This window comes from Arvicola amphibius, chromosome 1 (genome assembly GCF_903992535.2).
Source record: "Arvicola amphibius chromosome 1, mArvAmp1.2, whole genome shotgun sequence".
NCBI classification, from domain to species: domain Eukaryota; kingdom Metazoa; phylum Chordata; class Mammalia; order Rodentia; family Cricetidae; genus Arvicola; species Arvicola amphibius.
Genome location: NC_052047.1, coordinates 116135623 through 116147677, shown reverse-complemented (window position 1 = coordinate 116147677; position 12055 = coordinate 116135623). Strand labels below are relative to the sequence as shown.

Below are 12055 nucleotides of genomic sequence, written 5' to 3'. Positions count from 1 at the left end.
CTAAGCCATCTCTCCGGCCCCCTCGGGATAACTTTTGAGAGTCAGTTTTCTCTTTCCTCTGTGTGGGTCCTAGGGATAGGACTCAGATCATCAGGCTTCATGGCAAGTGTCTTAACCCACATAGCCATCTCTCTGTCCCCAATAGTGATATTTTAATAATAGAGATATTATTAAATATCTTAATTTATGCCTTTTTAAAGCATTTTTTAATTAACTTTATTATGTTTCCCAAGTGCTTGCTTCTATTTTTAAACCAGGCAGTATAGCTCAAAAAATACATTGTATACTGCCCAGCCATTGAGTGGATTATGAATTAAGCTTTAGAATAAAATGCAAAATTTTTCTTTATTATATATCAAACTGCTCTGAAAAAACTAAAAATTAATAAACTCTATACATGCCTTATTTTTAAGAGTGATTAGACAGGGGCAGTGAAGTGGCTCAACTGGCAAAGGTACTTAAGGCACAAGCCTGGTGTCCTCAGTTTCATCTCCAGAACCCACATAAAGTTGGAAGGAGGGAACTAGATACTATGCACACATGCATCTACAACCCCTTGTTCCCCACATCATGGACACAGATAGACAATAATTTTTTTTGAAAAAATATTTTTAATTTAAAATGAAGAGAAACTGAAAAGAATCTCCTTATCATGCTTCTGAAACATTTGGGAGTGTTGCAGTTTTAAGGTTTGTGGCAATCCTGTGGTAAGCAAATCTCTCATTATTATTTTTCCAATAATATTGTCAATATTTTACAATATTACCAGCTAATAACCCTAAAGTGGCTCTGGGTTAGGTAGAATATAAAGGACATATCTCTCTCAATATGAATCAAATACTAGAAATAATTAAACTTGGTGCTGTGGTTTGGATATGGTTTGAGTGTGTCCCCAAAAGTCTTGGGTCTCTATGTGTCAGTATAGAAGTGTTGGAACATAGGAGGCAAAGCCTAGTGAAAATTTCTGGGGAACTACTGCCCTTAAAAGACAAAAGTGGGGGCTGGAGAGATGGCTCAAAGGTTAAGAACACTGGCTGCTCTTCCAGAGGTCCTGAGTTCAATTCCCAGCAGCCTTATGGTGGCTCACAACCATCTATAATGAGCCCTGGTGCCCTCTTCTGGCCTGCAGGCATACATGCAGGCAGAACACTATGTACATAATAAAAAATTTAAATAAATAAAAAGGTAAGTTCCAGGACAGGCTCCAAAAAGCTTCAGAGAAACCCTGTCACGGGGGAAAAAAAAGCAGGGGTTGAGGGGATTCTCATGAAACCCTGAGGTAGTTCTCAGAGGACACTGTAGGAAGCCCTGAGGCTTAAACCAAAGAACTTGTAGAACACTGCCTGGCCCACACACACCCTGGATTTGCTCTCAGTACTGTTAAAACTAGGGAGAGGGTCAGCACTTCATTGGCAGCCTTTTTGTTATTGGGGTTTTGTAACGGTTGGAGGGCGGAGTCTTGACTGTGCAACCCAGCCTAGCCTTGAACTCCTGCCTTGACTGCACTCTAGTGTGCAGTGTCTTTGAAAGAGTTGATGTCATAGTATTCTGATAAAATAAAAGGTGAATATCATCCGGGTCGCGCTCATAGTCACAGTCCTTCTTCATTAGCTTTCTGAGGCTGGGGTTACAGGTATCCACTACCACTACTATCAGCATGTTTCTTTTTTGGCTTGGCACCCAGAATAAAAATTGAGATAAAATGTAAGGGTCTTTCAGGTCATTTATGTTAATAGAATGGTGAATTTCTCTAACTTTTCTCACTTGTTTAAAATATAGAAATCTCTTACAAGCCAACTGAAGACCTTATGTGAAGTAAATTGTGATGAGATGAGTAGCCGTGACAGTTACTTTAATTTCCTTTTTAATTTGTTTGTGTGGGTAGACATGTCATAGCACACCTGTGGAGGTTAGAGGTGACTTGCTGGCGTAGGAGCTGTCTCTTTGTCTGACTGCAGGGTCTAGCGCACGTCCAGCCTGCTGCACAGACACTGTACCTTTAGCCCTCTTGTCAGCTCCTGTGACGGCTATCTCTGAGAACATCAGTGTTTGTTACATCTCACACAGGGTTGGCTGGTGTTTTTATATATCTTTGAAAGATTGTTCATAGCTTTCATATTATATTTTATGTGGATAGTGTTCTTGAAATCAACTTAAGCCTAAATGCTTTATTTTCCCAGGTCTGTCATGCTAATCCATCAGAAAGGGCCCGTTTCATTCGCTGTATCTATAACTTACTGCAGTCATCTAGCCCTGCTGTAAAATACGAAGCTGCTGGCACACTGGTGACACTGTCAAGTGCGCCAACTGCAATAAAGGTACTTTGAGGATTAGATGCTCAACGTCCTGTCTTATCCATCATGATTTAATGACACTGCAGTTCATTGTGCGCTTGCTTGATATACTTGTGCCTGTATGTCCAACCTATGACATCATTAACACAACATCTACAAAGTTCCTGCTTGAGACCCATACATCTGAGTTAGAGGGGGAAAACTCAGTACCCCCCAACACACTCACACTCTACTTTAAATAAGTACAGTTTTGTGCTGGGTACCATAACTGCCCTGCTATGAGACCACAGACTGGACATGTGGTAGAGAGGACTACAGAGTTTGTAAGATGATTTGCCTCCTTATATAATTCAGCCTTTTCTTCCTGTTTCCACACATGTATGTAAAAAAGAGAGCAAGAAATGGAGAATAACAGTATGTTAGGGTTTCTATTGCTGTAAAGAGACACCGTGACCATAGCAACTCTTATAAAGGAAAAACATTTAATTGGGGTGGCTTACATTTTAGAGGTTTAGTCCGTTATCATGATACATGATGACATGCAGGCAGACATGGAGCTGGAGAAGAATGTGAGAGTCCTACATCTTGACCTCCAGGCAACAGGAAGTGGTCTGAGTGTCACAATTAGCAAAACTTGAATAAAGGAGACCTCAAAGTTCACCCCACAGTGATAAACTTCCTCCAAGGCCACACCTATTCCAGCTAAGCCACACACCTAATAAATAGTTTCACTGATCTATAATGATGTATACAACATTCCTTCCATGTATGCTTGCACTCGGGAGGCAGAGGCAGGCAGATCTCTGTGAGTTCGAGACCAGCCTGGTCTACAAGAGCTATTTCCAGGACAGGCTCCAAAGCTACAGAGAAACCCTGTCTTGAAAAACCAAAAAAAAAAAAAAAAAAAAAAAAAAATTGCATTTCTTTTCTTCTATTCATTCCATCAAAACTTTATAAAAAACTTTAATATATTCAGAGAATTATTACTCTAGAAAGCCAGCTGATATAAATTATTGAATTTACTATTTTACCCATTAATACCTAAAATACTTTTTATTTAGAAATAATTTTAAACTTATAGGGAAGTCACAGAAATAGGACAGAATTCCCATATATTCCTCTTCTAGCATCCTATAATGTTCATATATTATGTAATCATCATATAATTATCAAAACTAAATTAACAGTGAAATAGTATTGTCAAATAAACTAAATAGATTTTGTTGAAATCTTTCTTTCGTTTTTCCATTAATGCCCCTTTCTGTTTCATGATCACTCTAGGATTCCACAGTTTATTTTGTTTTCTGTCTGAGTCTCCTCTAATCTGTAAGGGTTCTTCGACTTTCCTTATTTTTCATGCCTTCATAAAGTATACTAGTTTGTTTATAAGAGATTCCAAACCTTGAGTTCATCTCATGTTTTCTCATAATCACTGCAATTAAGCATTTGGGGAAGAATGCCACAAAACTGATCTTCTGTGTAGCATGTTCTTAGTATGTGGGATCTGTATACCTTATTCATGATCGGTTAGGTCAAGTGCTGATTCCCTGTTCTGATTTTTCTCTTTGTATTCAAAATGTATCCGAGGTATTCAGACACTGTAGATGCCCTGTCACTCCTCAGATCGGTACCCACTGATTTTAACACCAGTGAGTAGATTTTCCACGGCAGCAGTTATTACTGGACACTGTGAGGGTGGTTTTGTAGTACCTCATTGTGCAGTTACTATGGAGTTCCCATGTAAGGAAGTGCTGACTTCCCCTTCCTTTTTTCATTTATATCAGTATGAATAATTTATTCCATAGATCATAATCCCGTTATCATTATTTATTTTGTTCAGGTTGTTCCAGCTTTGACTATTGGAAACTTTTCTAGATTGACTAATTTTTTCTTTGATTTTTAAACTTGATCATTCTACAAACCATTGTACCTTTAAAAATCTTATGTAAAAATGAAAATAGGCTACTAGGGATATAAATCAGTTACTAAAGCTCTTGATTGGGATGTTTAAGGCCCTGGGTTCAGTCACCAGCACTACTTCCTAAATAGTTTTAAATATATGCTAAAAATATTTCTTAACTCGGGTTTTCTTTATTGCTTTTTATCACTGTAATAAAGATACAAAGATGTATTAAATTTTATCCTTGATGTGAAAGGTATTTAATAGCCATACTCAGATTTGCTGTCCTCCTCTCCTGTTTCCTTGGTTACAGTCCATAAGCATTTCTACCCATGGCAGCTCCTTTTCATCCTTCACTTTGTAATCTTTCCAATGCCTTGTTAGAGTAACACTGAGGCTTATTATAAATAGGGGCCAGACATACATATTTCTCTAAATAAAATACATAAATACTAGTGCAAAGACTACTGACTATTTTAGATTCTTAGTGGCCTGGGAGGCTAGGGGGAGAGGCAGTTCTTATTTTCATACTATTTGAATTTTCAGAATGCATTTCTTTTTTCTCTAGGCTGCTGCTCAGTGTTACATTGATTTAATTATTAAGGAGAGTGATAATAATGTAAAGCTCATAGTTCTGGACCGATTGGTAGAATTAAAAGAGCATCCTGCTCATGAACGAGTCCTCCAGGTAAGTATTGTTATCCTTTATATTTAGATTATCCTCAATCCTTGCCACTGTAGGTAACCTAACCTAGAACTTGAAGCCTGGCAGTGTAAATTTTGGGTAACTGAGGTGCTGAAGTGTAACTCTTTTTTTCTATTTTTTTTTTAATTTTAATTTTTTTTATTTGGTTATTATGCATACAGTGTTATGGTTGTATCTCTGCCTGTAGGACAGAAGAGGGCACCAGATCTCATTATAGATGGTTGTGAGCCATCATGTGGTTGCTGGGAATTGAACTTAAGGCCTCTGGAAGAGCAGCCAGTGCTCTTAACCTCTGAGCCATCTCTACAGCCCAGGTGTAATTCTTAAATCACCATTTCCTTTTAGGTTTTTACATGACATTGATTTGTTGAAGATGAACTAAACTAGCTTTCCTGTAAAACTAGCTTTTCCTGGATATCACTGGTTATTTCTCTTAACTTGTCCCTCTGACTTTTGTATTTTCCATGAAACCAGTTGGATCTAAAACTTGATAGAGTCAAAGTATATATTGTCAGCTTGGTTACGTCATGTGATGTTATTACATTATGTCTCATTATCTTCCAATCAACACTAGTAATTTCATTCTTTTTTTTTTTTTTGGTTTTTTCGAGACAGGGTTTCCTTGTAGTTTCTAGAGCCTGTCCTGGAACTAGCTCTTGTAGACCAGGCTGGCCTCGAACTCAGAGATCCGCCTGCCTCTGCCTCCCGAGTACTGGGATTAAAGGCGTGCGCCACCACCGCCCGGCTAGTAATTTCATTCTTAATCAGAGGATTGGACTGATGAAGGGCAGAAAGCACTATGGTGCAATTAGCATATTTTTCTTATGAAGGAAAAGACTGGTGTCACTCTATAGTTTTTGTTCTCTTTCAGGATCTTGTCATGGACATCCTCAGAGTTCTGAGTACACCAGACTTAGAAGTGCGTAAGAAAACGCTGCAGTTGGCACTGGATCTTGTGTCCTCTAGGAATGTTGAAGAGGTAAAGAGGGCACTTAGTGACACTGTGTGGGGGTGGCTCAAACATACGTAATTCTCACCTGCTTCTGCTTTCCCCCCAGTTGGTGATTGTCTTGAAGAAGGAAGTAATTAAAACAAATAATGTTTCTGAGCATGAAGACACTGACAAATACCGACAGCTCCTTGTGCGGACTCTGCATTCCTGCTCTGTCCGCTTTCCAGACATGGCTGCAAATGTTATTCCTGTGGTGTGTAGTTCTTATCATCTTACCTGTAAGGTTCTCTAGATGTTTTTATTTTTCTTTTTGAGTTATTTTACATCTTATCTTCTGAAATTGCAACTGTCTTGAGATAACAAAAATTTTACTGTCTATTTCTGATCTTTATGTGTATCCCCATATTAACTAGGATGAGAGCTCAGATTTCTTTGTCTTAACCTTCATCAGAATCTTTGCTGCACACAGGGATGTTGAGTCTTTTATTCTTTGTTCATTAGTTATTTCTGACTTTACCTAACTTTCCGAATTCTATGTAATTATTTGTCCTGTTTCTTCTGTTAGCTCATGGAGTTTCTCAGTGATAGTAATGAAGCAGCAGCTGCTGATGTCTTGGAGTTTGTTCGTGAAGCTATTCAGCGCTTTGACAACCTGAGAATGCTGATTGTTGAGAAGATGCTGGAAGTCTTCCATGCCATTAAGTCTGTCAAGTAAGTCTAAAATACATTTAGCATATTTCAGTCATTGAATGAACCTTCATTGCAAAAAAATTTTAGAATGTTTTTATGACCCTTAGAAGAAACCCCACATTCCCTAGGTGTTCCCTTCCCTCTCCCATTTGTCTCTTCTGGACATTTTATATAAATGAAATTATAAAATACATTTAAGTGTAAAGTTGAGCATCTAGAATCATTCGGTAGAAAATAAATAACTTATGTACATCATCATCCCCCATCATAATGTATAGGACTGTTTTTACTAGGTTTCTATTATTCTAATTACATCTGAAACATTGTGAATCCCAGAATGACAAAGAAGCATATTTTTGAAGTGGTGTACTTAAAATCTTCTTTTGGATTCCTATTATTTATGTCACCCTTAGCATTTATTGAAAAAAAGGATATAAACCACATCCTGAATCTTGACAGTTAAATTCAGATAGCCTTTTTAATGAGAAAGGGTTGTTGAATACAATTTTGCTTCTTACTGCATTTAATGGATAAACTATAAGAGATCTGTGTTATGTCTACTTAGATAAATAGGATGAGACCAGTGCAATATTGGTTCAGTAATGTGAAAGTGACTGAGATACATACATACGCACACGTATACACATATTATGTATGTGTGTTTATATGTATGAAAGTAGTAAGATATGTGCCATTTATGAGAAAAAGTTCTAATCTTCTGGAGCTTTAGTTTCTGAGATTGATTTTATTTTTCTGAATAAAATCAGTTAAAATCTTAGAGAAAAGGATAGCCAAAATTTCATCCAGTTTAACATTTTAAAATGGGAAATTATTGCTGTCTTTGTTAACATTTTGGGATGGAGGAATTGTTTTGTTCTTGTGACAGGGCACTGCTGTATAGCCTAGGTTGGCCTCCACCTCGGCCTCCTGAGTGCCTCTATTGCAGATGTGTACCTAACACAACTGGTTGTCATTGCTTCCTTTATTTTTTATTCTGGGAATCAAATCCAGCCCCTGTACGTCTTACGTAAGCACCATGCCAGTGAGCTAACCCACCCTAGCTTGATGTTCCTCTCATTCTGCTTGACACTTTTCTCTTGAAGTGATTACAGATAAAGTGTAATTTAAAACAAATTTAAAACAAATTTAAAACAAATAATACATTCTCATGAATTTAAGTTTGTTTTAATTGTTCCTAAATGAAGTCTATGGGAAACATTTTTTGGTACTTTTACTGCTTTACTCACTGACTTTAGGATGTGTCTAATACAGTGAATGAGAATAGCTCTTTTTCTTGTGATTTCTGGAGGAAAATAAAGCTTCCTGTTTGTTACAGTCTTTCTAAAACTCTCCTCCATCAGAATACAAAGTCCTGTTTTCTTGCATTAGCTTAAATTCACCGAGAACCATTTCTGCATCAAGGTTTGTTCCCAAGTCTGTATTTCAGATCTTATATTATTTTTCTAGGATTTATCGAGGAGCATTGTGGATCCTAGGAGAATATTGTAGTACAAAGGAAGACATTCAGAGTGTGATGACTGAGGTCCGCAGGTCCCTTGGGGAGGTACGTGCTTACTTAAGTAAATTCTACTTTGTGTGTTGGTTTGTGCTTTAGAAAACCCTGCTGGGCAGCAGTGTAGCTTAGTGGTGGAGTGCATAAACAAACAAACAAAAACAGCAATTGATATTTATGTGATTGTTCACTTTTGTGTTTTTGTTGAGTAGTATTTGGGCTAAAGAACACTGAAAATTTTATTTTAATTATCCAGATAATTAAGCCTCGGGAGCTGTGGAAAACTAGAAGTGCCCCCTGCCTCCATGATAAACATAATACCTGTTCAAATTGTTTATTTACCTTTGGGTGAGATCTTGTTTGAGCAGAGTGGTCTGTGCAACTAATAAAATTCTTTTCCTCGCTGGAGAGATGGCTCAGTGGTTAAGAGCATTGCCTGCTCTTCCAAAGGTCCTGAGTTCAATTCCTGGCAACCGTAGGATGGCTCACAACCATCTGTAATGAGGTCTGGTGCCCTCTTCTGGCCTGCAGACATACACACAGGCAGAATATTGTATACATAATAAATAAATATTTTTTTTAAAAAAATGTTTTCCTTTTTTTTTGTTGTTGTTGTTGTTGTTGAGACAAGGTCTCACCATGTAACCCTGGCTGGCCTGAAACTCACTGTATAGAGTAGGCTGGTTTTGAACTGAAAGATCTACCGATCTACCTGCCTCTGCTTGTGGGCGTGGGGATTAAAGATGTGCACCACCATGCCTGGCAACAGCTGGTAAATTCTACTGTTGCTGATGTGTTTGAAAAGAATGTCTCAGAGCAAGGCTAACTTTAGACTATTTGTGTACTGATATTGGAACATTTTTCACCAAAACAAGTTCGTGATAGAATACAAAGAACAGTGGACTACTTTGTCAAGAAATTTGGGTTCTCTTACTAATTACTGTTAGTAATTAGCTCTGAGACCTTCACTTTAAGTTCCTTAATAGCCTGTTACAATCTCTAAAGTAAAATAAGATAATTTAAAGACTCTTAGAGTTCTTACCTACATGAGAAATTTAAGATAAAGTGTTAAAAAAAAACAAGCTGTGTCATAGCCCTTTGATCAGCTAAAAGGTGATGTTATTTATACTTTTCATTTTAAAAGGGTAAGTGTTGTTTAGATTCATATTTCAGGGGAAGAAATAAGGAATAAGGCCCAGTGCACACCTACTTTGCTAAACACTGTCATATGCGTTTCTCTACTAAGGAGTTATTCAGAAAGAATTCAGATTCCCCATTAAGATTAAGAAATGATGGTCAAAATTATTTCATTAAGTTACTCAGCATCATACAAGTAGGAAGTGGTTGTGTGGCAATCCAGATCAGAGTCATCAGCTCTAAAGTTTGTTCTGCTACATTATCCTGTAAAGGAAAGAAAACGGAGAACAGAGTGTTACATTCCCTCAGGAGAATGTCTTCTATAGAAAGTTGATCAACTATCTCAATGTCACTTTACTGCTGATATTATTAAATCAAGTTTTCAATTGGCTTTTAGATCCCAATTGTAGAGTCAGAAATAAAGAAAGAAGCTGGTGAGTTAAAGCCTGAAGAGGAAATTACTGTTGGGCCAGTTCAGAAACTGGTTACAGAGATGGGCACCTATGCAACCCAGAGTGCCCTCAGCAGCTCGAGACCTACCAAGAAAGAAGAAGACAGGTAACAGCATCCGTGCTCTGCCCACTCAGCTGCTGTACTGTTATTCTTGGGGTTTCTTTCTCTTAATAGTTCTTGATGCTTAACTGCAAGTGTTTGCCATTTAAGGTCTTTCAAAGGAGGTATGTGTATAAGGTTTCCCCTATGAATTGTCTCTGTGATTTTAGTGCTTTGTCCTGTTGTTTTCAGTGAAGTAAATATTCTGTTAAAACTTACTTTACAGTGGTGGCGCACGCCTTTAATCCCAGCACTCGGGAGGCAGAGGCAGGCGGATCTCTGAATTCGAGGCCAGCCTAGTCTACAAGAGCTAGATCCAGGACAGGCTCTAGAAACTACAGGGAAACCCTGTCTCGAAAAACCAAAAAAAAAAAAAAAAAAAAAGAAAAAAAAAAACTTACTTTACAGCTCTGCAGTGGTGGCACACACCTCTAATTCCGCATTTAGGAGGCAGAGGCAGGCAGATCTCTGAGTTTGAGGCCAGCCTGGTCTACAGATTGAGTTCCCTGACTACACAGAGAAACCCTATCTCAAAGAACAAAACAGAACAAAACAAAAACCACTTTACTTACATAGGAAATGCTATTTTGCTATTTAAGTTTAGTTTGCTTGTCAGTATCAGAAAGATATCTTGAAGTTTTTCCCATTTCTTTTTCTTTTTGTACATTTCTCTATTGAAATAGAGCCCAGGGCTGCTCACATGCTGGAGCAGTGCTCTGCTACTGGAGCAGTGGCAGACTGTCCACGTTGTCCATTTCCAGTCCATAAAGTAGCATTTGGATGGTTTTCGTCTTTATTTTTGCTATCTGTGTTTATAAAAAGATGAGAAAAATGATGGGTACGATGTTATTGAATATTTCTTATGTGCTACTAAGTAGTTTGTTTCGTAGTCTTGACAACAACCCTTTGAGAGAGTGTGTGCTGTCTCCATCTTTAAGAAGAAGAATTTTAGATCCTGAGAGCCCTGTAAGCAGCACTGTGAATGGGCAGATAAGCTGGCACTTAGAAGTAGCTTATTAACTCCAGTGTATCTGTCTCTCATTAGACATTCTTTTCTTTCTCTTCTTTGGAATGTTGACTTATTTGAGAAAAGTGTTAGTGAGACAGGGTTTCTCTGTAGCTTTGGGGCCTATCCTGGATCTAGCTCTTGTAGACCAGGCTGGCCTTGAACTCATAGAGATCCTCCTGCCTCTGCCTCCCTAGTGCTGGGATTAAAGGCGTGAGCCACTACTGCCTGGCTAGCTATTTTTCTTTTTCATTTTGAGAATTAACGAGGGATTTAACTGATGTCCTTATCACCAAAGAGAGACAATAGGTGTCTGAACCATTTATTTAAAAGCTATGAGCTGCTTTAGGATTTGTTGGAGCTTCATGTTTGTTCATTCTTTTACAGACCACCCTTGAGAGGGTTCCTCCTGGATGGAGATTTCTTTGTTGCTGCCTCCCTTGCCACAACTCTGACCAAGATTGCATTACGCTATGTAGCGTTGGTTCAGGAGAAGAAAAAGCAAAACGTATGTTCATTTATTCTTTATTTATCCAGTAATTGGCTATTGAGTGTCTACTCCATTGAACAGTGAAAAACTCAAAGTTAATACTAAAAGTCATGTCATAAAAGAGGCTGTGGCTTAGTAGGTGAAATAGACCCAGTTGTATAACATGACTATAAAATTGACAACGTAATCCAAATAATGTTTAGTCTGATGAGGGGTTATGAAGTCAGTTCTGTAGGCGAGGGTAACTCATCGGCCGGTGATAGTAATGGCTTTTTTTCCGTAGTATCTTTGTTGTTGCCTATTTTGTCTTAAAATAATCTCTTTAAAATAGTTCCCATCTATAGTTGGTACCTAATTACAGCTTCTGAAAGTTCTGGATATGTTCTCATTTACAATAGTGTGCTTCCATTTTATAAACCCTACCAACCCTTTTCAATATTGTCCTACATTTCATACCTACATATCCAGTATAAACTTTATGATGCATCATTATTTTGTTGTAAGTAGCAAATCTTCTTTTTAAAAATTGATTTCTTAGGTTGGCATACAAAGTAGTGGACTTCACTATTGTATTTCATAGGTGTCATTATATTTATTCTAATTTACTGCCCCACCTACCCCCATCCAAACTCTCCTCCCTCATGCCCCCTGTCTGTCCTCTGGCTGGTTCTTTTCCTAAGCAATGTGTCCCTTCTGCTTTCATGTCACATGACTTCCACTGTTCTTTTTCTTCTTCCCTTAAGGTCTTTCCTCCCTTATCATGATTCTCTATCCAGTTTTATAACCCTCCCCCATCCCACTATACATTTTAAATT

At 37.9% G+C, this 12055-nt stretch overlaps 1 protein-coding gene across 3 annotated transcripts in view; it reads left to right on the top strand.

The window, feature by feature from the left end:
* Positions 1 to 12055, top strand: part of Copb1 (COPI coat complex subunit beta 1) — a 39600-nt gene that overhangs the window by 14146 nt on the left and 13399 nt on the right. For all 3 annotated transcript variants that reach the window (XM_038335095.2, XM_038335106.2, XM_038335114.2), the window contains exons 7-14: positions 2181 to 2318; positions 4763 to 4882; positions 5772 to 5879; positions 5959 to 6105; positions 6418 to 6563; positions 8010 to 8106; positions 9590 to 9750; positions 11138 to 11258. In XM_038335095.2, coding sequence (XP_038191023.1) covers positions 2181 to 2318; positions 4763 to 4882; positions 5772 to 5879; positions 5959 to 6105; positions 6418 to 6563; positions 8010 to 8106; positions 9590 to 9750; positions 11138 to 11258 — 1038 coding nt within the window. The remainder of the gene's footprint in view (positions 1 to 2180; positions 2319 to 4762; positions 4883 to 5771; positions 5880 to 5958; positions 6106 to 6417; positions 6564 to 8009; positions 8107 to 9589; positions 9751 to 11137; positions 11259 to 12055) is intronic.